The 27,205-nt window shown below is 35.8% G+C and overlaps 1 protein-coding gene across 1 annotated transcript in view; it reads left to right on the top strand.

Annotated features, from left to right (window-relative positions):
* Positions 1–27,205, top strand: part of Elk (Eag-like K[+] channel) — a 139,146-nt gene that overhangs the window by 39,290 nt on the left and 72,651 nt on the right. Inside the window, exon 2 of the mRNA XM_090160817.1 lies at positions 26,201–26,646. Coding sequence (XP_090016943.1) covers positions 26,571–26,646 — 76 coding nt within the window. The 5' untranslated portion in view covers positions 26,201–26,570. The remainder of the gene's footprint in view (positions 1–26,200; positions 26,647–27,205) is intronic.

The following is a 27,205-nucleotide window of genomic DNA, read 5'->3' on the forward strand; positions in this document are numbered from 1 at the left end:
GAAGATGGCGCTGCATGACACGTTCAGCGTAAAGGTTCATCCAATGCAATTTGCACACAACACTGCGTTAGCGTGTTTAAAGACTAGCTGCGTTCTCCTTGTGTTTGTTGCTCCTAGGTGGCTCTGAGCGGGAAAGTACCATAGTGTTGGGGGGCGCCATCTTCATTATGGTCAGAGTAATATTATTCTATTTAGGCTTCATTCGATTTAAATTTATCGCCTCGGGTATTCGAAACTTAGAGCAATTTACATATTTAAAATTTCTGATCTATGGCGGAGATTAGTTTTAACAATGAATAATTTAGTCGTCTACGCGTGCTATTTCGAGGTGTTCCCGTTAATATTAACCGTAAACTGAAGGAACCTTGAATGAAAATATAGTGTAATTTGAAATAAATTATTTACGTGTTATCAAAATATTATACTTGTTAATGCGGGTTTTATATCTCAAATATTCAATATAATCAGCAATATGTATAATATATGTCTTACGAGAGTGTCTATGAAAGTGAAACAAGTATCAGTTCAGGTTCGACGTAACTTCTATAAGCCTTATTTTGACGATGTATACTCGAAATCACTGTTGCATAATAATAATCAGCTACGCTAATACCCAAGGTACCACCTTAGGCCCAAGTCATCTAGCGACTTATAATGCCTTTAAACAGGTGGGCGGGTTACAACGCGTAGGAGGGTGGTGGCAAGCCCTTCATGCCACGCGAGCCAACAGCTCCCTACACACTACCAAAGGCGGGGATTTTTTGGCCACTAATACGAAGTAAGAGCTTGAAAGGGATTGTAAAAAAATTAGTATTTTCATAAAAATACTTTCCCAGAAAACGGCAAATTTGTCTACGTAAATTAACATTATTATTTTTCCGTGCAAGATAATTTTTTATTCGTGGGTGCTGATATTTGAAAATTGCGCCTTCAAAAAACGGAAGTGGGTGAACGCCATCTATTGATCAGATAATGAAGTTAATCGGATGTTTATTAATGTTAAAGCAAGTATCGGCTCATCGTCAAGTAGCTCTTTTTCCAACAGATGTCGCTATCGTCGTAATCAAAACAAGTTAGTTAAGCTACATTTTTACCCAAAGGGCGGGTAAATTGGTCAATGACAAAAATTACAGTATTTTTAAACAATATTTTTTATATGGGATATATATTTTAGGTTAAAGCCTACTAAATATAGTTTAAGTTGTCTAAATATAATACTCTACAAAGGCTCTCTGACCACGTTATCATTTGGCTATTTTGAATTTAAATTCCTTTGCCATTAATAGATCACGCTCTACTTTGAAGTCGCTATTTTTTCGAAGAATAGGATAAATTCATGGCCATCTCTAATAACAGGGGCCTTTTCATAATACAGGTGGCAATGATAGAACGAAAGTTGCTTTAAATGCAGACCGATTTAGTTGTCTCAGCTAACATTGATTTCGAGTATATTGTTCTCATTTCAAACTGTTGTTTTATAAAGAAAACAAAGGTAATCTTATACGTTCATCAAAACAATCATCTATAACAGATTTCAGAATAATGTGAAATTGTCTCATTAACAAATAATTAAAACATTTAAAGAACGGGTTTTTCGAATTTAGGTAAAGCACCTTTTTTGAAGCAGTCGTCATTCTTTTTTGTTACAGTGAAAAAAATCTAATTGTCATCCGACACAATAACAGATACCCTATCGAGGATGGAAGCTGCAAAGATTATTAGATGGGTACATCTCTCAAATAAATATATTTGAGAGGTTAAAAACGCATTGAAATCGTGTAGGGGAAACTTGACTGAGCATTATTCAGTATAATCTAATCTCCTACAAACTCCACCGACACATTTTCAACCTATCTATTATTTATGGTATAATTGTGTTTAATAAATTATTTTTTAATAGGACCTTTGATAGAATATGTTTGGCATTTTATTCATAAATTTACTTCGCTCTTAAATCCAATATTTCTTTAATAAAAAAGGGCAAGAAAGAAATAATATACAAAAACCACACGAGTCCTTTTATATTAATCCCTTCGATTCACCTCGTGGTATAAATTTTTGAATAGTATTTTTTGATTTCCTTTTGAAATACAGGAAGTAGAGAATTTCGGTCGTCTTATTTGCTCTCGGGCTTCTTCCGGTCCGTGACAGCGCATCGGTTTCTTTGGGCCGCGAAGAAAACTGATAAAAGGAGGCGACAAGGCAGGGATGGAGATGGATGTAGAGCGAAGATAGCTGGAGGAGAGCGTGGGAAGATGATTACTTCTCGGCATACCTTCGCGGATTGCGGGGAAGGGACTTTTACGGGCGTACCTCCAAATGAAATCTACGAAGGGGGTGGACGCTTTTCGCCTTTTGCCAGAAGACAGACTAATGAGATCCGTTCTGTCGTCCTCAATATTAAGCTATGCTAATTTTGGTATTTTAAATTAAGGTGATTGAATTTGCTATCGTCGAGATATATATAGAATAAGGCTTGAGGACAGAAATTCGCCGTGTCGAAATTGCGCCTATAGGCTGGTCTAGGCTGTATATATTTATTTAGGCTAATTTATATATATAAATATAAAGCTAGTGCGTAGGTTCTTTAAAAAGGCCAAGTTGAATTTGGAATTTTCGAACCCTAACGAGGTTTCCGCTCGAGAATTTTCCCTTTTCCAAAGACTTAAATTTTCAGGCTTATAGTGATGCTGAAACGTGCTAACTATTTTTATTTTATATTTTATTCCAACGGTTATTTTTAACTATTTTAATTAATAATAATAATCAGCTAATACCCAAGGCCAATACCCAAGGCCCAAGTCATCTAGCGACTTATAATGCCTTTAAACAGGTGGCCGGGTTACAACGCGTAGGAGGGTGGTGGCAAGCCCTTCATGCGACGCGAGCCAACAGCTCCCTACACTCGCTATTACCGTTAACCACCACAAGTTTTTATGGAAAGGGGAAACCGAAGACGTCGAGGGAAAACTCTTAAACTATTTAGTTTTACTTATTTAAATATTTGTGCCAAATTTTATTTAAATAAACAATTGGTAATATTCGAAGATTAAATATACAAAGTGTATTTAATACTTAAATTCAACTGGCACATGCGAAAGAAACGCCAATATTTTGTATAAATATAAATTACTTTAGAAAAGGATAGGTGAATATAGTTGATGTTTTCATCCTATAATTATATTTAAATGTATGACATTCAGGGTTGGCAAAAACCCGGAAAAAAAAACAGGTTTTTGCCGGGAAAAATGGAAAAAAACGGAAAAAACTATTTTCATGCTAAATTAATCATTGATATATCTATTAAGTGACTAATTTGGTCATTGGGAATAGGAGAGATGGGAAAAAGGCCAGAGGAAGAGTGAATAGAATAGAAGAATATACTGCTTTTATTATTTATTTTTATTGAATTTTGCCACTAGAGGTGGAAAAATCCATGGAAGTACGATTTTCCACACGGTTTTTAACAGGAAAACAATAGGTGGAAAAAACCGCGGAAAAATCTAGTTTTTTCCACCCGGTTTTTTGTAGGAAAAAACCACCCTTGGCAAAATTGTGCCAACCCCGAATTCATTTTATTACATTGTATTACATTACATTATTTTAAAATTAATTTCCATCCTATTAAATTTTATATTATAATTATATTGTAATATAATATATTACATTACATTAAATTACATTATATTATATATGATATTTTATTGCATTACATTACATTACATTACATTATATTATATTAACTTGCTTGATATAGCAAGTTATTTAAGACCTCAGCCCACTTTCCTATGGCGAAATTGAATGAAGCCAAGCGCAGGTTAATCCATAGTCGGGTAGCTAAAAATTTAAGACTTTATTTTCAACTAAGCACTTTTCATACCCAAGATTCAGTATAGATCTTAAAAGAAATTGATTTGAAAATCTTCATCGGTTCATTGTGTAAATTGGCGCGTGCTTGCTCGGAAGGGATAATCTTATTGGCTAAGACAAATGCGGATAAATATTGCTAAGCCCACGTGATTATATTTTATTATCAGAATAAATAATTACACGTGCGACGAAAAAATGGGCGATATCATCGAGATTCACGCGTTTTTAATTTAAAAACCCTTCCTTTTGACGGTTTTTATTTTGGAGCGAATAATTTCTTTTGGCGTCTATTGTGGATGCCTAGCGGCATTATTCATACTGTCACCAATAATTGTCTGCCAGTACTACAATTAATATTAATGTATCAGCGTTGGTGTACAGTACAGAGATAGCCATACGGGTTTGTTGCTACTGTCAACTTCCGCGAGAAACGTATTAGAATCCCGTCATTTAACGAAGGTTAGTCGACTGTAGATAAGAAGTAATGCGTTAGTGTACTTTTTTTTTGACTTGGAAGGCCAACTGATCAGCTCGTATCCAGTTTCCCGGAAAAATGCAAAAATCAAATTTTGTCCGTCTTTGAGTTAACGTTGTTTTTCGCAATTTACACAAAAAATAATAAACCATTTCTTATGGGAACTTTATTTAAATATCATTTTATATACGTTATAAAGTATTTTTTAAGTAAAAATTATCATTATCTTAGTTAATTTAATTGTAGTTTAATAGTAATTAACATTTAACCGTTAAGCCTTTGCTTCGTAGGGAAAATCAGCCCGTAGAACCCGTTCATATATTCTAGATTAAAAATAACGTGTTAGGTAGTACCAGAAAGACTTTTGTGGAAAGTGAAATTTAGTTTTAAGTTAATTTTGTTTTATCTCTTCCATAATTTTTTTTTACCAGCTGATTTTTTTTTGAGTTAAAAAAATGAATGATTGAATTTTGATTTAGGTGTATCCATCTAGCATTGTGGAAATATTTTTGGGAATTTTAATTACAGTAATGAAGTATGGTAAACATTTGAAGAATTTTTCATAACAATAAACGTTTTTGGGCATTCAAACTTAATCTCTTATGTAAAGACGTCTTAATTATTCAAAAGCTTAAAGAGTGAGTAGACTGAAATTATTGTTATTTGAGGATCAGTAGTGTACGAGACATACCGTTGTAAGGTACAGAACAGGGCTGGAGACTCACCATTCAAGTGCTGTTGATCAACGTGTTTACTAATATTAAGTGCGTTTGAGATTTTTTTTTAGTTTGTAATATAGTATATATTCGTATTAATTGCAGTGGCTATTTTCATTTACAATGTCTGTGTATTGTACCCCGTTCTATTTATATTGCCTTGTGGCTATAAATTACACATTGCATTTGTTGCTATAAATTACACGTTGCATTTGTGGCTATAAATTACACGTTGCATTTGTGGCTATAAATTACACTTTGCATTTGTGGCTATAAATTACACGTTGCATTTGTGGCTATAAATTACACTTTGCATTTGTGGCTATAAATTACACGTTGCATTTGTGGCTATAATTTGCACTTTGCATTTGTTGCTATAAATTACACGTTGCATTTGTGGCTATAAATTACACGTTGCATTTGTTGCTATAAATTTGCCCTGTGAGGCAGAGCAAAGGGACAGCTATTAAATAAAAAAAGGTTTTATCAAAGCAGTTGGAAGGTTGATTTAAGGAGTAGTTGGGATCTATGAAGGTACAGATATTGGAAATGTTTTAGAATTAAAGAGTTATTTTTTGGAATTATTTTAAAAAGCAAAATATATTTCTAAAATAATTTCCATCGATTTTCCTCACCTTTATATATTTTAAAACCCTTTCCTTAAATTTGAGCTTTGAAACTGTAACAGTAAACTGAGAAAATTTTAAATTATAAAGAATTACGTGTAAAACTAGTGAAAAAGTCATCAATAAAAGTGATTTTCAATCAATTTAATCAAGAATGTTATTAAAGTTAACAGAAAATTTTGTTGCAGCTATAGCCTCTATTTTCTTATGTATTTATACGAAATTTTAATTTAAAATATAAAACAGCATATTAATTATGATTATAACATTTTGCGAGTAGTAGTTTGAAACACAAAACTGCAGGATCCAGTTACGACGGCATAGGAGACGTCTATACAGGGCTTCCACATTTGATACCTAAAATTTTCCTCTTGCGATAATTTCATTAAATGAAAAATCCCGTTTTTCGCGTTTTTGACATAGAAATTCCCAATTTTTATCCCTCTACTAATTTACATAGGTATTCAGATTAATTCTGAAAATGAATCCAAATTTAAGGTTTTATTTATTACAAAATTACTTACATTTGAATTATTTTGCAAAAACATATCTTCAAAAGTTGCATATGGATATTTAGATCATGACTTTCATTACTATCAAAATGACCAGCATTTTAGAAACTTATTAAAATATTTTTTACATCTGTGACTCATAACATATCCAATTATCCATGGACTAAATATACAATTAGAGTAGACTAAAACAGGCAATGGTATCAGAAAAGCTAAAAATTCCTTTTCTTCCCGTGCAAATATCACTTTTCCCTCATTTTCCTCCGCGAAAAGCCGTTTCCCTCGCTTTTTCCCTTTTAGCGTTTTTGTGGGTTGAAAAATTCCGGAAAAAGTTAAAATGAGCATGTGGAAGCACTGCGTCTATAGCATTGAAAATCAATGCCAGAAATAAGCGTTTCAAAAATAACTCAGCTCGTAGTATGTGTCTTTTTCTTTCGAATTTTTTATCCCGCAGCCCTATTTTATATCCATTTCCATTAGAATATACATAATTCTGAACTACACACGCGTACTTATTTACAATTTAAAATTTTCTCAGTTTACTGTTACAGTTTCAAGGCTCAAATTTAAGGAAAGGGTTTTAAAATATATAAAAGGTGAGGAAAATTATTTTAGAAATATATTTTGCTTTTTAAAATAATTCCAAAAAATAACTCTTTAATTCTAAAACATTTCCAATATCTGTGCCTTCATAGATCCCAACTACTCCCCCTTAAATCAACCTTCCAACTGCTTTGATAAAAGCATTTTTTATTTAATATTATATTATATTGCATTATATTATATATTATATTACGTTACGTAACGTTACGATGCATTGTATTATGTTATGTATTACTTTGTTTCATTATATTACATTGCGCTGTATTACACTACATTATTTTTAAATGAAATCAAATGAAATTAAGAAAGTAATAAAATGAATACTGGTTTATTTGAAATTTGATCACACTTTCGTGGTCATGAAAGCTTTTAATAACTAACATCGATATTAAAACATAGATAGCCTTATATCTTTGGTGGAATTAGAGAACGTGCTGCTCAGGCAAAAAAGAGCCCACATTGGCATTAAACCGGAAACGTTTGATTCTGTTCAGCATCGTAAACGAGTCCACTTCGCAGACGTTGCCAATTCGGGAGAGCCCCAACAGCTGGGAGGGTTTTTTTTGTGAAATAAAAGTCAGCCATTCTTGTTCTTCCGTTATAAAGCGCGACCCCTGGCGAAATTATTCCGCAACGTTCTGGTCGAGTTGCGTAATATCACAACGACCGTTTTCCGCATCATTTCTTTGTTTCCCTTTTATGGAGATTTTCCGCTTTTTCGATTAGGGAGAAAGAAACAAGTTGGTCAAAGACAATATATAGTGCGGCGCTAAAAATTATAAGTAGGTCCCAAAAAAACGTTTAAATATGTTAATAATAACGTATTTAATTATACTTAGTGGCAATGACTATGTTGACACGATAAACGGGAAACCTCTTCAAAGTGTGCTTCAATCACGTCGTATATTTTTAGAAAACAATGAGAGCTCGTGAACAGTTCTACACTGTAAGGAACACTAAAAATCGTCTCTCAATATAGTCATTCTAACCTAAATAAAAATAAATAAATTGTTTATATTATTTAGAAATTTAAAATTACCCGTCTTACTGGCGTGATTAGAAGGAGAAGTGAGGATAGCTGATAAAGAGTGGTGTGTGTCGGTTGAAAGCGCCCCCCACGGAACTTAACATGATAATAATCCCGTAAGAGCGGCTCTTCTTAATTGTGAAGCTGCGGTAGTGAATATCATCGTGCATTTGAGATAAATAAAGAACGTCTTTGACGGACGGATTCCGCAAATTCCAGACCACCTTCAGCCACGAATTAAGCCAGGCTCACACTTACCCCTAAAATCGCTTCGTTTTAGATAACTACATGTTGTTTTCAAAACCAGCGTGAGAAATTGCTTCGCGTTGGTTCGGGAATCAACTCAAGCAAGTCGGTTCGCTTAGAATCGCTTTCAAAACGACAAGGCGGGGAAGCCAAATTGTTCGTATTTTCAAAAATAATGGGAATAAAATTCTAAATAATGTCAAATAATATTAGCCTATGTATAGTATACATGATTAACTAATTGCTTTGAGGTACATTTTAGTATTTTCAAAATTATGGTCATAATTTGAAATGTCGTTAAGCCTTAGCTATAAACGAACCGGGGTGAAACGGTTTAGCACGCGTGAACCAAGAATTATCGTCGGCGGTCCAAACTGGCATTTAAACCGACCTAAACTGGGTTTTAAGCTCTAGTGTGACCCTTGCTTTAGAAAAGAGCGTCATCTCCTCTTTCATCCAGCCAACGACTTTTCACTCTCTCTCTTTATAATCTTGAGAAACAGCCTGTACCTTTCATAATGGTGTCAGCTTAATTGAAATTGCTCGCTTTATATCAGTGAATGGAGAGAAGGTAAGGGTTGTAAAGACGTCACTGTGATGCCAGTTGGAGAAAGGAGTCTTCTTTCGTACAGGAAGCACCAGATTTACTGCTGACTGCTGGTGGTCACTCTTTGACGTCATCACGATCCTTCAAGGTTTTTACGCCTTTTTGGGTCAATTCCTAACTCCCATTATCCCATTGGCACTAAGCAGTGGTGGATTAATAAGGGCTCCGAGGCTTGAACTTAATAAGGGCCTCGAGGATTGATCTTTATAAGGGCCCCGAGGCTGGATATTTATAAGGGCCCCGAGGCTGGATCTTTATAAGGGCTCCGAGGCTTGATCTTTATAAGGGCCCCAAGGTTTGATCTTTTTAAGGGCCCCGAGGCTGGATCTTTATAAGAACCCCAAGGCTGGATCTTTAAAAGGGCCCCGAGGCTGGATCTTTATAAGGGCCCAGAGGCTGGATCTTTATAAGAACCCCAACGCTGGATCTTTAAAAGGGCCCCGAGGCTGGATCTTTATAAGGGCCCAGAGGCTGGATCTTTATAAGAACCCCAACGCTGGATCTTTATAAGGGCCCAGAGGCTTGATCTTTATAAGGGCCCCGAGGCTGGATCTTTATAAGGGCCCAGAGGCTGGATCTTTATAAGGGCCCAAGGCTTGATCTTTATAAGGGCCCAGAGGCTGGATCTTTATAAGAACCCCTTTAATTTGCTATAGATTCTTCTCGGACGTGCCCCCTTACCTTTTGGCCAGCTCCGGGCCCCTATGTTTAAGTCTATTGGTTAAATACCATGAATTACAATATGACTCCTTACATTTTCTGCGTGATCAGAGCATAAATCCAGTCGGTAGATTGATGGCTCCACGTAGGACTAAAAACGTGGGAGCTATCGGCGGGCACCATCTTTTCACTGTTCTAGGCTCTGGCCAAATGACGAAACTTTCCGATAAGAACGTAATCAACGACTTTTGTTTGCTTTGACGTGGCGGCCACACCATTTCGAAATTAAATTGAATTGAAGAAGGTATAAATGCGAGTAAATTGATGTTACATACATTTCTTCATTATCTTTTCCAAAAGGAAATAGTAACGTTTATTGGAAGGGGACATTTCACCGGTTTCCCGTTCAAAGTTAATATCTTTATCCGTACAAAGCTCAGTCGCTTATTTGTTGGCAGGAAAAAGAGTGGAATCCTTTTCGAAATAAAACTTTACAAATGGAGAAAACCCGTCGTCCCGGAAGCCTTAGATACGTTGCCTCTAGTGACCCGATACTGAAGCGAAGCGAGTTAAAAGACGAACATTTCCACGTTTGAATTTGAGTCGGTGATAAAGAAACTTCGCTTCAATAAATATTTCGGTGCGGATCATTAATATTCAAACGAGATGCATTTATTACCGAAGTCGCCAATGTGCACTTTAGGAAATATTTGGATGGGCCGGGTTTTGTTTGAAGTTCCGAAGCCCGCGAAATTAACTTAACCCTAAACAGAGTGATGGGCACTTTTTTTAAAGAACTGCTCTCGCTCGCAAAATTTTGAGCGGTAAAATTTTTGCTCCTCTTTTTCGCTCTTTTTTGAGCGGTAAAATTTTCACTCCTCTCTTTTCGCCTTTTTTTTTATCGGTAAAATTTTCACTCCTCTCTTTTCGAACTTTTTTGATCGGTAAAATTTTCACTTGTCTCTGTTTGCCCTTTTTTTGAGCGGTAAAATTTTCACTTCTCTCTTTTTGCCGGTTTTTTGATAGTTAAAAATTTTCACTCCTCTCTTTTCACCTTTTTTTTTTGAGCGGTAAAATTTTAAAACCTCTCTTTTTGCCGTTTTTTTTGAGCGGCAAAATTTTCGCTCAACTCATTACCGTTTTGTGCTCTTTTAAAAAGATATTTTACCGCTCAATTTCGTGGAAATTTACCTAAAAATGCTCAAAATGAGAAGGGCACGACCATCACTGCCCTATGAACAGCGATGTGCCGCTGTAGAAACACTTTTACAGGACCTATTCATGATTAACACAGCGGACTTACTAACGACGTAAGTGGCTTCGCGGGAATAACATGATTAGGCGAAATTCTGAAACAGAGGTTTCCAATTACTGGTTCATTCAAAGACCCCGTTCTTGCTGAAAAGTCTTGTTCTCGTAATTACGTTAAACCTAGAGCGAAGCCTATGTTCCGGGAAACTAGTCTTGGAAATTATTCCTTGCTTAAATCAACAAGGTGAGTCTATTGTCACCCGCGTTTTGGGGGCTTTAGCTTGAAATCGCCTAATTTTAGGATAATTGATTTCGCCAAAAAACTACTTAAAGGTAATTATTCTGTCATTAGCTATCATTCAATGCATACGGAAAAAGCAATTAGTGAAATCAATAAATCTTTAAAAGCAGTGGTGGATCAACTACCACCGGTGCCGTTCTGCGAACTTCCTAGGCCCTGGGCACTAAGACCTTTGTAGGCCCTATTTCTATGAAGAATTTTCTAAGTTTGAATTTTTCCATACTCATAAACTTTCCTAGGCCCCTGTTGCCATTCGATAAAACGGCCCTGCACCCGAGCCTTAAGGTGGAGTTTTAGTTAAGGCCCTAGCCATCGGACCATGTACAAGAATCTAAGGGGGCTCACTGTTCCCGATATTTTGACAAGGTAGGCGTGGAATAAATCGGAATTTAATCAACATAATCGTGATTTATTTGAATTTAATCAACATAATCGTGATTTATTTGAATTTAATCAACATAATCGTGATTTATTTGAATTTAATCAACATAATCGTGATTTATTTGAATTTAATCAACATAATCGTTATTTATTTGAATTTAATCAACATAATCGTGATTTATTTGAATTTAATCAACATAATCGTGATTTATTTGAATTTAATCAACATAATCGTGATTTATTTGAATTTAATCAACATAATCGTGATTTATTTGAATTTAATCAACATAATCGTGATTTATTTGAATTTAATCAACATAATCGTGATTTATTTGAATTTAATCAACATAATCGTGATTTATTTGAATTTAATCAACATAATCGTGATTTATTTGAATTTAATCAACATAATCGTGATTTATTTGAATTTAATCAACATAATCGTGATTTATTTGAATTTAATCAACATAATCGTGATTTATTTGAATTAAATCATCATAATCGTGATTTATTTGAATTAAATCAACATAATCGTGATTTATTTGAATTTAATCAAAATAATCATGATTAAATCGGATTCAATCTTTCGAGATTATTGCTCCATGTTTACGCCACCGAGTCAAACATTTATTTTGCGGGTCTCGCCCTTTGTGTCCCTAGGCCTAAAACTACGCAGTCTATTGGTTAATACCAGAAGTCTATAATATTGTTCCAAAAGTTTGACACTTTGGGGAATATTTAACTGAGAGCTAGTAACGGAAAAAAATCTCCCTCTAGCGAGGCGCTGTCAAAGGCTACGTGAAACGCGTTAGCAAGCGAACGCAAAACGGCGACCAAGCCCGTAATGCAGTCTCTCTTGTGAATAGCTCTCAGTAAAACTTTTGCATGTGAAGAATAGGAAGCGTCTCATTTATGTTACAATATTAATTACTTATGTTAATACGTACCTGTTTAAGAGAAAAACTAAAATATAGAGGCCAGAATGTATTTATTTATACCTAGGGAGAATGTCTATGTCGAGACGGTTTTTAGCCTTTCTCTCAATCCACCCGTTGGTCCCCCCAGTACGCTCCTCCACTTAAAATAAAACGAATAGTCCCGGTCTTTCATTGGCTGCTTAAAATTTACGTCACCTAACGCGATGGTAATCAAACGCCGTTGACGTTTTCCTTTCCCCCCGCGCGAGACGGGGGAAAGCGTTCAACGTGCCCGGCGATTGTCGCAACATAAGCATTCAACCTAAATATAAATAAATACATTCTTGATAAACGGGAAACATTTAGAAATTAAACATTGCTTATTGACTCTATTATCAAGAATGTATTTATTGGTATACCCAGGCAGAATGACGATGTTAAAGGGAATATCACCTTAAGTGTATGTGTAATAATAATCAAATTTTAATAATTAAATTGCGAATTAAAGGGAATGTAACCTAAGGTATTTGGTATGGAACACCCCCGTTTGCAGATCTGGCCGCTCTTGCCTTTGGCTTTAGATATGTTTGGCGCCACTGTACAGTTTAATTTGAAAAATTGAAGGATTCCGCTAAAACTTTATCTACTCTATTACTTGGCTAAAATGTATAAAATGTAACAATTACACTGCATAGGCTTCGAGTTTAGGACATATAGCGCCATCTGCCGAAATGTCTGTCAACTAAATATGTGAAGAAATAGCAGACGACTTTCCGTTGAAACTTTCAGCTGCTGTGCAGAGATAATTTTGAACGAGCAGACAGCTTTCATGTATTCAATTTTAAACTCGGTCGGTAGGCGGCGATACTTATGACCAAAATTTAAACTACGCACGAAGCCTATATCACCTACGCAAGAATCATTCAAAAAAATCAAAACCCTCTCAACTGGAATTAACAACTTTTCCACTCTACTAACGATTACGTTCCAATACCAATAACCTTTGGCAAAATGAATCGAATAACATTAACAGCATAGGTAGATGAATACTATGAATTAGTGTTGTAAGTCAAAAAAATTTCCGTAAAATGACCGAGGCCTCTTTTCCGGAAAATTTTCCGTATTTTTCCGAAAAAAAATAAAAAAGTTTTCATTCCATGATTAGTCTAGTATATTGTTTACAAATTTAAATAAAGCTGCATTTTCTCCTAATATTTTCGAATCAAAAAGTAATACTAAACCTCTAGACTAGTTTAAACTGATTAACAATGTAACACTATTAATGTTTTGTAGTATGTTTACTGATATTAAACATTTCATATCGATAAAAAGTTAAAAACATTAAAAACCTTTAAAAAGTAATTTGTGTTTCAATTTTTTATTTTTCGGAAAATTAACAAGACTACTGTGAATATTATATACTTTTGATATTATTAGGATTTAATAGTTTCAAAAACCCCGAAAACCTCTATTCTTGACGTCGTCTTTAGAGTCACCCGTGTAGGTTTAGATAGAGGCCATCTTAGAAAGCACCCTCATCTCTTGCGTGGGTTTGGCGAATCCGGAAAATGTCTCTTTGAGCACTTTTAATCGGCTTTTATTTTCCATTTTATCCCCGTCTTGGGCTCTTAAGCTCCGCCCAGTAGAAGGGCAGATAATGGTTTCCCTTCTTAGGGCGTGGTTCCTTGGAAAAGATTAGTCTCGCGAGCTGCAGGAAGAGAGGGTAAAGTACATCTCCTCCCTATTTTTATCTTCTTTTCCCCCCTCTGGTCGTCTGCTCTGCAGAGCGCGAGCGAATTCAGACGCTACCTAACGATCTAATATACGAAGGCGATGTAGCGGCAATTATGAAGCTAATTAGAAGTTATTAACTTTCTGGGCTTCCCCTGAAGTCCCCCCACTCACAAATTGGATAATATTAATTTTTAAGGTTAACTGATTATTGATTAGAATGTGTTTTACAATTCTTTCCGAAATAGGTTGATTCAATATACGTAAATATATTTAATGACCCGTTAATTCGTTGAAAACGATTTCCCAAATTTGTTCTCCGGAGATAATTACCCGGAAAGTGTTTGATAATATATATGTAGCATCATAAGTAACATAATACAAATTAGTATGCCTCTTTCTATTTTTAATGATAGTCTTTTTCGCTAATGACTAAATAATTTCATTACGAAGCTAAAGGCTGGTTCACACGGGCAGTGTTTTCCTGATTTTCTCTATTTCCTCGTGTTACCACCTTTTCCCGTTGTTCTGGCACACGGGAAAACGACTGTACACACGGACAAAATTTAACGGATTTTTCCGCCGTCAGCGCGGCCGGTAAACGAGAAAACGGAGAAAAAAATGTTGAAATATCTCTACTTTAATTTCCCGGTTTTTAAAGCTCTTTGAGTTCGACTAATCAGCGAGCGTTTCGCTGTCACGTGATATAAGGAGCGATTTTGAAAGTCTTTAAAAGTAGGCTTAAGAATTTTTGCGTCTACCACGTGACGGCATAACGCTCACTGACTGGTCGAGTCCAACGCCCCTCAAAAAAAGGTTATCCGTTTCCTCGTTCAACGGCAGCGCTCGCTGTGATAAAATCCGGCAAATTTTGTCCGTGTGTACAGTCGTGTTCCTGCGCGCCAGAACCACGGGAAAAGGCGGTAAAACTAGAAAATATAGAAAACCAGGAAAACACGGCTCGTGTGAACCAGGCTGAAGGCCTGAGAACTCAGCGCGAGCTGTTACTTAATTGTCTTCGGAAGTGTCAGGTTTTGGTGCGAGCCAAGTCTGAAAATTTAAACGCTTTTAATTGTAAAAATAATGTTTACTTTGGCAAAATAACGATAAATTATTTTAATCAAAACATAATATTGACTATTATAAACATCCACTTCGTTTATGAAAGTAGTTATTTTCGATTTTTAGACTTAAACACGATTTCGGTCGTATATATCGCCAACACACTAAGGTGGTAGAAATGTTGCCAACGAATTGAGTAGTGTGTGACGAGTTTCCTCTTCCATAACCCATACCTTTCCATAACCTATACCTTTCCATAACCTATACTTTTCCATAACCTATACCTTTCCATAACCTATACCTTTCCATAACCTATACCTTTCCATAACCTATACCTTTACATAACCTATACCTTTCCATAACTTATACCTTTCCATAACCTATACCTTTCCATAAGCCATAAAGTTCATATATAACAATTCAAGTACCACGATTAAACGTATAATATCATAAGTAACATCATTAAATAGTATGACATTAAATTGGTGTCTGGTAAAGTTGATAAAGGAATTGCCATTTACAAAACAGGAACGGTCTATTGAAAATTGAAAGTGTGAAAATAGTGTATAATTGGGCAAAGTAATGATAAATTAACTATTATAAACATCCAATTTTTTCTGAGAGTAGTTATTTTAATTAATTAATTTGTTAGTAATTTTGCCCAATCTTTCTCTTCCGAAAATTCGGATTACGTCACCACTACGCGAGACTCTCAATAACCGAAATTGGTGTCAAACTTTTTCGTATTATGTTACTTAAGATAATATGTCGTAGAATAATATCATCTATTTCATTTTAAAGCCTTCGAAATAGAGACTTTAAATTTAATTCGATATTTATTCGTTCGGGAATGGATCATTAGGTCGGATAGCCAGTCGGTAGGCTTGACTTAATTTGAGGGGAAAATGAATAACTTCGCTCCTTTTTGATTTACCGGAATTATAAATCAATTTCTGTTTAATTATCGGAGTTTGCGACTGGGAATTTAATTTGGGCGTTTCTCGACTTTAATTAATGATCCTCATAGGCTCCCAATAAAATTTTGAAATTAATGAGACTTTTCCGAGTTTTAGTGGTGGGCACCATACATATTTAAATTAATCTTTAATCCTTTTGTGTTCTTTGGCGCCGCCTTTTTATTATCTTGGTTCGGTCTTTTGGTTTTTATTATCTTAGTTACGTCTTTTGGTTTTTACCTAAATTCAATAATTTACTTTTCAAATGAAAGTAATATCTAAAATTTAACTCGTGCCTAGACTGATACGGATTTGATAAAAGGAGAAGATCCTTTCCAGAGTAACAACGCCATTAGAAGACTCTTTTTTAATACCCGAATTCTTAGCAGATGGCGCCAACAGTACGAAACGTAGAAATTTAAAATTCTCTAAAAATCGCGAAACATATTGATATTTTCGAGTTTCTTTTTTATACAGAATTGTTTTTGAAATCAACTGTTATTTGATAAAGAAGGAAGATACCAGGGTAACGCCATTAGAGGCCACTTTTTACATAACCGTAGTCTTATCAGATGGCGCCAACAGTATATTTATATTTTTACGTTTCTTTTGATGCCAATTTTTTACTGAGATTATCTGTTATTTGGTTAAGGAGGAAGGTCCTTACCCAGTGGTAACACTATTTGATGCCACCTTTAAAATACTTGAAGTCTTACCAGATGGCGCCAACAGTTAGTCTGAAACGTTGCAGTATATTTATGTTTTTACGTTTCTTTTGATGCCAATTTTTTACTGAGATTATCTGTTATTTGGTTAAGGAGGAAGGTCCTTACCCAGTGGTAACACTATTTGATGCCACCTTTAAAATACTTGAAGTCTTACCAGATGGCGCCAACAGTTAGTCTGAAACGTTGCAGTATATTTATGTTTTTACGTTTCTTTTGATGCCAATTTTTTACTGAGATTATCTGTTATTTGGTTAAGGAGGAAGGTCCTTACCCAGTGGTAACACTATTTGATGCCACCTTTAAAATACTTGAAGTCTTACCAGATGGCGCCAACAGTTAGTCTGAAACGTTGCAGTATATTTATGTTTTTACGTTTCTTTTGATGCCAATTTTTTACTGAGATTATCTGTTATTTGGTTAAGGAGGAAGGTCCTTACACAGTGGTAACACTATTTGATGCCACCTTTAAAATACTTGAAGTCTTACCAGATGGCGCCAACAGTTAGTCTGAAACGTTGCAGTATATTTATGTTTTTACGTTTCTTTTGATGCCAATTTTTTACTGAGATTATCTGTTATTTGATAAAGGAGGAAGGTCCTTAGACTCCTTAAACAATGGTAACGCTATTTGATGCCACCTTTTAAATTCTTGAAGTCTTACCAGATGGCGCCAACAGTTAGTCTGAAACGTTGCAGTATATTTATGTTTTTACGTTTCTTTTGATGCCAATTTTTTACTGAGATTATCTGTTATTTGATAAAGGAGGAAGGTCCTTAGACTCCTTAAACAATGGTAACGCTATTTGATGCCACCTTTTAAATTCTTGAAGTCTTACCAGATGGCGCCAACAGTTAGTCTGAAACGTTGCAGTATATTTATGTTTTTACGTTTCTTTTGATGTCAATTTTTTACTGAGATTATCTGTTATTTGGTTAAGGAGGAAGGTCCTTACACAGTGGTAACACTATTTGATGCCACCTTTAAAATACTTGAAGTCTTACCATATGGCGCCAACAGTTAGTCTGAAACGTTGCAGTATATTTATGTTTTTACGTTTCTTTTGATGCCAATTTTTTACTGAGATTATCTGTTATTTGGTTAAGGAGGAAGGTCCTTACACAGTGGTAACACTATTTGATGCCACCTTTAAAATACTTGAAGTCTTACCAGATGGCGCCAACAGTTAGTCTGAAACGTTGCAGTATATTTATGTTTTTACGTTTCTTTTGATGCCAATTTTTTACTGAGATTATCTGTTATTTGGTTAAGGAGGAAGGTCCTTACCCAGTGGTAACACTATTTGATGCCACCTTTAAAATACTTGAAGTCTTACCAGATGGCGCCAACAGTTAGTCTGAAACGTTGCAGTATATTTATGTTTTTACGTTTCTTTTGATGCCAATTTTTTACTGAGATTATCTGTTATTTGGTTAAGGAGGAAGGTCCTTACACAGTGGTAACACTATTTGATGCCACCTTTAAAATACTTGAAGTCTTACCAGATGGCGCCAACAGTTAGTCTGAAACGTTGCAGTATATTTATGTTTTTACGTTTCTTTTGATGCCAATTTTTTACTGAGATTATCTGTTATTTGGTTAAGGAGGAAGGTCCTTACACAGTGGTAACACTATTTGATGCCACCTTTAAAATACTTGAAGTCTTAACAGATGGCGCCAACAGTTAGTCTGAAACGTTGCAGTATATTTATGTTTTTACGTTTCTTTTGATGCCAATTTTTTACTGAGATTATCTGTTATTTGATAAAGGAGGAAGGTCCTTAGACTCCTTAAACAATGGTAACGCTATTTGATGCCACCTTTTAAATTCTTGAAGTCTTACCAGATGGCGCCAACAGTTAGTCTGAAACGTTGCAGTATATTTATATTTTTACGTTTCTATTTTATCCAGAATTTTGCCTGAGATGGACTGCTATTTATCTGCTATAAATAAAAACCATCAAATAGAACCTCTAAAAGTAACCAATTTACTCCTTTTCTGTACCTTGCGATAACAGATCCGACCAATTAAATAAAATTAGTAGAGGTTCCTCAGTGGCGCACCTAAAGGGGAGCTTTACGCAAACCTTTCACAATCCCCCAACCCACCCTTTAATTAAGTTCTATGTGCATCAACGAGGCCTTCAGTTGTTTTGGCTCTCTCAGGAAAGCTAACAGGGTTTGGATTGGCTTAAAATTATCCTAATGCGTAGCTAAACCTACACCGTGCTTTCACTTAATAACACTCTTGGTTACAGCGGTTCTTTATACGTTAAAAAATGTTTTCATTCAAGGAAGGGTCTTTTTTCGGGAAAGTATTTTCAGAAGCAATTAATGGGAGCTGGAGCAACTCCGGAATCACGTTCCAACAATATTGTTTCTTGTTCACAAACAAAAGCCCACTTTTTTTGGAATTACTAACCTAGAATTCTTGAGTAGGGGGCTCATTTAAAAATAAAAAAATATGGTAGATTACCGTATACTCTGTGATTATTTTTTAGCCAATTAGTACCAAGCGTGGCACACAATTAATAATAATAATAATAATCAGCTAAGTCATCAAGCTACTTTTAAAGAATCGTTTCTAGGTTTGCTATTTTTAGTTAGAAGAAACCACCTATAGACTGTGCGAAGGATGATAAAATACGCGAAAAAGTAGATTAGTCCATAATTAAAAGGGATAATATAGCTAAATCCTAGACAAATTTGAAGAAATTAAAAAAATTACTAATAACTCGTACCAATAGGTCTTCGGGCAAACAAAAAACGCGAATCTCGGATCAAATAGATCTTCGAGTAATAAACTACATATAAACTAAATAAAATAGCCAGAAATTCCAACGGTTGCTATTTTTACACAACCTTAAGCGATCCGTTTTTAGGCTATTCTTACAAAAACCAAGTAAATCCAACAAAGTATTTATTTATACTTTGAGATATTGTTTATTTGTAGCATGGCCAGTGCCGGATTAAGGACTAGGCCTACTAGGCATAGGCCTATGGGCCCCCACCAACAGAAGGCCCCCACTGCTGATGAAATCAATTAATTTTTCTTCGGGACACGCGAGTTTTGCGTTTTTGCGCTTTCCTTACATAGAACCCACCAAAATCTGCCTAGGGCTAAAGTCAATCGAATCAGTGCGGTATTTCATTGGTTCCATAAAAATGACGTCTTCAGTCGTTATTGAAGCACACACAAGTGACGTTTTTACTACCCCCCCCCCATCTTGTGACGGAGGAGCTCGAGAACAGAGCGACTTGCCACCCCTCTCATCATGTTCTTAATATTTTGACGAGTGACAACTGATTGACATCTCTCGCAACTTGATTGATAGCTCTAAAGCTTGAATGACTACTCGGACAATTCTGTAAATTGTAGCTTACCTCTCTTTTATTGATGCTCATCATGTATATTCTATTCAAAAACAATCGTTGGTCAAGCTGTTCACGCTGTCACTCCTCAAGAAATCGACAAGTTCAGTTTGGCGATGTGTCAAAATTCGCGTATGAGAAAATCGATTCTCTATTCTCGGCCTTTAATTACAAATAAATAAATGCTTGGTAAACAAATAGTCCTTTTTATAAATTAACGTGGCATTCTTGTTTAAATGTTGCTCTTACGTCACAGTCTCTTACTTTGACAAGTCTACGAGCACGCGCTACAGTCGCCAGAGGAAAATAGGTTTTTTTAGCGCGCATGCAAGTCGCTCGTGCGAAGAATATACTAATAAAGCTAGGTCTTTTATTTTATAAAACCCTCTATTAGATTCTATATATTGTAAAAAATAATTTACCGAAAATTAAATATAGCAATTTTAGAAAAATAAGGCTCATTAGTTAAAGTGTTGGTTGCACGAAAAATCGATAGCAATAAAAACGAATGAATGCGGGCTTGTTTTGAAGTACTACTGCGTAGGATTTTTTCCTGGGTGTTAAATCAACCTGCTTTTAATCCCAGATGTAAAGAAATGTATTACAGACTATTAGCCAATGATACACTTCGCATTTTCTGACGACATGGGTGCCGAGAAGAATTTTAGAAGTCTGGAAATTCGCCGAAAAACTCGATTTCCACCATTTCGACTTCTTTTTATAATAATTCAAAGACCACTTAACCGATTTTGATGAAATTTTCTGTAATTGCTATAAAATGTTTGCTCTTTCTAATGAATCACTAATTAGCAATAGCTAAAATTTCGTGCAACCAACACTTTAACGAAAAATAGTGTCTAATGAACAAGAAGCGAAATTACTAGCGTACAGACCAGTCCAACGAGACAGCTTACGTAAGCGACCATTTTTAATTTACCGTGTTTCAACAACGCTATTTATATCAATATGGCGCCAGCCTGTAAACCAAAACCAACGACAGGAAAAAAGGTTTATTACGAAGCGGAAGAAACGTTTCAAAAACGAAATTTTTCCACGCAGTCGCGAATTCCCTAAAGATACGTTTTCTTTCCGAATAAAAATATATATATATTTTTTATTCTTAGCACTTCTGCGCAAGTTTTTTTGGCTGAGTCTCGCGCTTAAGGCGAGCACTTTTCCGCTAGCCTTAGCCGCCTCCTCCCCCCCTCACCAGTCTCCAAAGTGCAATCAATATGAAGGGGATAGCAAAAGGGGGATTCAAGGATGGTTTGCCGGGATGCTCGGGACTAAAGCTAGACTAGAATCGCCTCGCTTGTCAGTTTAGTCGAAGCCTCGTTAAAGGGTGAAGTTTGCGTATAGCGAAATAGTAGCTAAGGCGACGAAGTCTTTATTCTTCTCCGATGGAGGCGCGAGGAGCTGCCCGAGTTCCAAGGGACGTAGTAGCCGGGTTCAATGATTTAGATCCGCCGTTCGATTTGGAGAGCGAAAGTTTTCGCCTGTCGCCTAATCCCGTCTCTTCTCGCTTCTTCGCGAGCCTGTTTATTTGCTTTATCGGGCCCGAGAAAGACCCGACCTGATACGAGGCCATTTTCCTTATTTCCTTTTTAAAATGGGCACTAGTAAATATTGGAAAATGTACCGATACAACGCTAGATTTTAAAAAGAAGCAAAATATGCGGGTTGAGATACTCCTTATATAAGTTAAATCAACAAACGACCGGGGACTACTAGAAGTCTTTTTTTTTTTTGCTTTTTGAACAGTACCGGATTTACTGAAGGTGGGGCCCTAGGTACTAAGTAGTAAGATTTCGATGGGAGTTTTTACTGATTTTTTCAGTGACTATAGTCTCTGATTTGCAGTGACATAATTTGAGGAATTTCAATCAGTGAATATTCATTATAAATCAGTGGTTTTTAAAAACTAAGAGACGTCTGCTACAAATAAAACAGGGCAGATAATAAGATATTAATTATACTGTACACAATGTTTTTTGCCGTTGATAGGGGCCTACTGTTGGTGGGGGCCCATAGATCTGTGTTAAGTAGGCCTAGTCCTTAATTTGGCACCGTTTTTGAAGCTACATCTCTAAAAAAAAGTTGAAATTTTAACAGCACATCAATTGATATACCTTTGTTTTGTTGTTAAGTTTTTGGTGTAATAGACGGTTGAATAAAACCAGTTCAGTGATTTGCCTAGAAGTAGTAATATAGATAGCAAGGGACATACTTGTACAAGCGTTATATTTTAAAGCTCGCGCTGCTTAATAATTCAATATAGAAGAGCTCGTTCAATTTCACACGCGCCTCCTGAAAAACAACAAATGTGCGCGCGTGCTATCAACTTTAGCCTTTCAAATAAAACAAACAGAGTCACTTGACTATTTTATTCAGTGACTCGCGCATGCGCGTAGGTGAAGTAAGAAAAAGAGCGCGGAATTTATTGAAGTGGCTATTCTGTAATATATGTTTCGAAAAACTTAATTAAAACATTTATGTGTAGGTAGGCAACTCTAATTACTTTTCAAATTTAATAATAAGCTTCGAAATCGTTTGACTAAGATCAAAGGGTAGTAATTTTCCACATCAGCTGTTTACGCCCATCTTTTAATTAAATCGATCTATACGGTTCAATAGCTGTATTGAAAAGTGGTGCTGTAAAACAATATTAACAGTAATGTCAGCAGTAGAGGGGGTGTGACCAAAATGTATCCAAAAAGGGGTTCGCAACGTGGTCTTTTCCGTCAGTGAATTAGTAGCTTTGAATCGCTCGACATTTAGTAATAAATAACTCCTGAAGTTGAAATAAATACACAATTGATTATAAAAAAAATCCTAGCTCTACGTGTCGTATAGACTAAATATTTATATAGTGTTTAAAGTTATTTTGATAATATTTAGTTTATTAGTTAATGTAATAACGTTCATGTATCATGAGTCAAGGGTGGGTTTTGCTTGAATACGTATCGAATCCATATTAATAATACAAAAATAATAATAATCAGCTAGGCTAATACCCAAGCCACCACCTTAGACACATGTCATCTAGCGACTTTTAATGCCTTAAATAGGTATCCGGGTTACAATGCGTAGGAGGGTGGTGGCAAGCCCTTCATGCCACGCGAGCCAACAGCTCCCTACATACTACCAAAGGCGGGGATTTTTTGGCCACTAATACGAAGTAAGAGATTGAAAGGGATTGTAAAAAAATAAGTATTTTCATAAAAATACTTTCCCACTTAAAAATTGATTATTATTAATCATTAGAGTGTACTCTATAAAATTAGTTTTAAAAGTGTACCTATAAAAACCAGAGTTATATTGGAACCAAATAAGTTAGTCCCATTTCGTTTATTATAAATGAACTTTCAATTTCATATAATTGTCTAGCTTTTATCCAATGCATTTTATTTATTCCATTAGACAGAAACAGTGTAGTCAAAGAGAATGTACAGAAAATGGAATAATTAATCAGAAACAAATTGGAATTATTCATAAGACTCTTCTACGTCAGCCAACGTGGTGGAAAATTTCATTTAACACTCACGATATTAGATAAATCCCGCACTGACACAATTAAATTAATTGTGTCTACATTATTTATTGTGCGGGATTAATTCTTAATACCCGCTGACAGTTTTAAATTTATATATATTTTGTTTATTTTTCGTGTGATAATTTGTTAAGCCAGACGACGTAGTTTACTTTTAACACTCACGATATTAGATAAATCCCGCACAATAAAGAATGTAGGCACAATTAATTCTTAATACCCGCTGACAGTGTCAAATTTATATATATTTTGTTTATTTTTCATGTAATTAATTTGTCAAGCCAATACCCTTATTTTATATCTCGGGTTTGTTGTTTGAGATTTTCAATTTTAAGCTGTAAAACATTTCATTTCTGTAAAGAACAGAGTGTTATGTTCCTTTACCCTTGATCTAAATATCGGTGTACGCACGTGCTCCAAAATGCACCTGAAATAAAAATATATCTTGTTTTGCGAAAATGTTTTTAACACGAGTCTGTATATATATATTTATTTCAAGTGCATTTTGGAGCACGTGCGTACACTGATATATATATATATATATATATATATATATTGATCCGTGTTTCCCCCGATGAGTCGTCTGCGTGAATAAGTGGCCGTAGTCTGAGTCAGAAAAGTGCCTTGCCCTTCATTTGGGGAGAGGAGTGTTCGTCGAATGCGCTATTAGCAAATGAAGTCTTGCAGGGAACGTGCGTTTCCCGGGGTTCCCCTTGATAATTGTGCCCGTTCATCCGCTGTTATTCATTCAAGTCGCGTGCTATTCTTTCTCAAATTTTACCGCATGTGGGGTACGCGTTAAACGGGGTGATTTTTCACTCTCGCCAATCATGAGTCGACAGTTTTATATCTTTGGAGATATTGGTGAAAGGTATGTGTTTTCATTTAATACGCGCAAATTAATTTAAAAAACACACTTTGCACGATTAGCAATTTTAATTTCCATATAATTAATTGAGATTATTTGTGTAATTGTCGTTTTCATAGTTATATTAGGGCTCGGCGTTCGGATAGGAAATTTTCCGTTCATTTCTTTTATATCCATTTCTGAAAATTATCCGAATAAAAACTTATACTAATCGTATAATAGTCGTGAATAATATCCATAAATAATCAGTTAATCGAATTTTTTATGATTAATTGAAAATTTGGTGGTTAATTTATCCGTTTACCCGAACTTTAAGTTTTATCTTTTTTGTTGAATTTTCTTAAAAATAAAAGATTTATATTTTCAAGGGTTTTCCCTAATAAAACTAATTTTCCACAATGAACGTTCATCTTTCTTATTTCTTCTCGTTTTGTATAGTTAACTCTTCAGTACAACGGTGGTTTTCGTCAATTAGATTATTAAGACACAAATAAAAAAAATTAATTGTAGCCTATATTACATTTAGAAGGGTGTTACGAAAGATAAATTTAATTTAACTGATTACAATTGGATAGGAGTAATTTGGTTATCGAAGTACCTGTACGTTTTATAATATTCTTTACTCTGTTAAATTTACCCTGATTTTATAAGGGCAATACCCGAAATGAATTTTTCTCCTGACAAGCTATTTATTACCGCGGGGAAAAAACTTTTATCGAGGAAAAAATTATTGAAAAAACATTTCTTAGACTAAACCATTTTTAAATTTAAAAATATATTTTTAGGTCAGATGATAGAATTTTGCCTAAATCTAGTAGAAATTGTGTACATCCACTTGTTAGTTTTGCAAAACATCGCGTGTCAACATTAATTTTGTTTCCCTAAAATTATTTGTAAACAGCGTTTGAAGTAACTTATGATTAAGATAATGTTTGCTAAGGGCTATCGAATCCCCCCAAAAACCCTGCGTTACTTATGGGAATTTGTCTTCACAATCTTGGCGTTATGTCACTACTAGGTCTTTTTTTAAATTAAATACGTAAATATTATTTGATTCTAACCTATATTTAATTTTTCAGAAAATATTAACTCTTTATTGGCAATTTCCTTTTCTTGAGCTCAAATTTCGTGCGGACATAACTACGCGTGTCACGTAATTTCACGTGAACATAAAAATTAAACGCGAAAACATCCGCGTGTTTGCGAAAATAATGGCTCCAAGGTAATAATTATTGATTTTTATCTCAAAATAACTTTCTGTCGGCTCGGGAATGGTGAAATTAACGCCGCATTTATTAATATTTGAATTCATAGCTAAACAAAAACATCTAGAGAAGCGGCAATAACTATGACCGACTTCGCGTTGCCACTAACCCAAATCAGCCGCCGCAATAAATATCAGCGAATTCAAATTTTCTTCTCGCGTGCGGCTATTAAATTTTCTATAGGCTACGCGTTAAATTTTAAACCTTCGAATATAAAATATTAAGTCTATGGAAAAGTAGGACGTACTGAAATACGCGGGCGTGTCATCGAAATTAACGCCAAATTTCCTTACAGACGGGGTTGACTAGACGGTTATAACGAAGGCGGGGTTGGGGTTAGGTTTGCGTATTAGAGAAGAAAGGATTGGGTCGCTGTTGCTGGCCAATAGACTATGGATTAGGAGCGTAGGTTTTTAACGTACGGGCGGAAAACGTTCGTTGATCGTCAATTTTCTATATTCTCTCTTTCTCCCCGCAGTAGCGCAGTCAGGATGACGAGTGTCTGGGAAACGCGAATTTCCCCAACTTCATCCGAGTCGGAGAATCATCAGAGGCCACCCACGTCGAAGCCGAACCCCCGGATCTCACCTTCGCCTCTCGACTCGTCATCACCGTTGGCTGATCACGTGGACGCCACCATCAACCCTCCGCTGGACTACTACTTTACGCGGTGTCCGTCAAGCCGATGACCCGAATCTCTCAGTCCTCGTTCTCTATTCACCGTCGACCAAGTCCGCCAACCTGTTAAGACGCTTCGTCAAAGCGCGCCTGCACGAACTTTGAACCACCTTTCGTTTCTTCTCTCAAGTTTCTCTTTGGCGCGTGTGATTATCACTTAACCTTTCTCGATGCCGGCCAGAAAAGGGCTTTTAGCCCCCCAGAACACCTTTTTGGACACCATCGCTACGCGATTCGATGGCACACGTAAGTCAATTACTTTCTAAATTTTCTGGGTTTGGGGTAGTCATCTGATTAAGGGATCAGTAACGGATGAACCTGGAAGGGTATGGCCAAGGTGGGAAAACGGAGGATTTTCCCATGCAAGAATCCTCGAATGATATGATTTTGCCACTTTTATCTGGATTTTCAATGGTGTTTGAACTTCCAAAGAGACGACTCTGCTGTGAGTAGACAGTAGAACAATACATTGTTGGTTCCAGCTAGGAGCAACAAACACAAGAACGCAGCGAGCCTTTAAACGCGCTAAAGGCTGGTTTTCATTAGGTCAAAAAACGCCACGACGGTAAACGTCGACGCGAAAAATTTCCGTTAGGCCTAATGCAATATTTTTGCGTTGTGGCGTTTTCACCCTATTGAAAACCAGCTCAGAGCCACCTAGGAGCAACAAACACAAGGATAACGCAGTCTTTAAACACGCTAACGCAGTGTTGTGTACAAATTTCATTGGACGAACCTTTACGCTGAACGTTTTACGTGCAGGGGGGGAAGACAATTTCCGAATTTTCTCCTTCCAACGACAGCA

This window comes from Leiobunum rupestre, chromosome 10 (assembly GCF_980474605.1).
Source record: "Leiobunum rupestre chromosome 10, qqLeiRupe1.1.hap1, whole genome shotgun sequence".
Classification (NCBI taxonomy): Eukaryota; Metazoa; Arthropoda; class Arachnida; order Opiliones; family Sclerosomatidae; genus Leiobunum; species Leiobunum rupestre.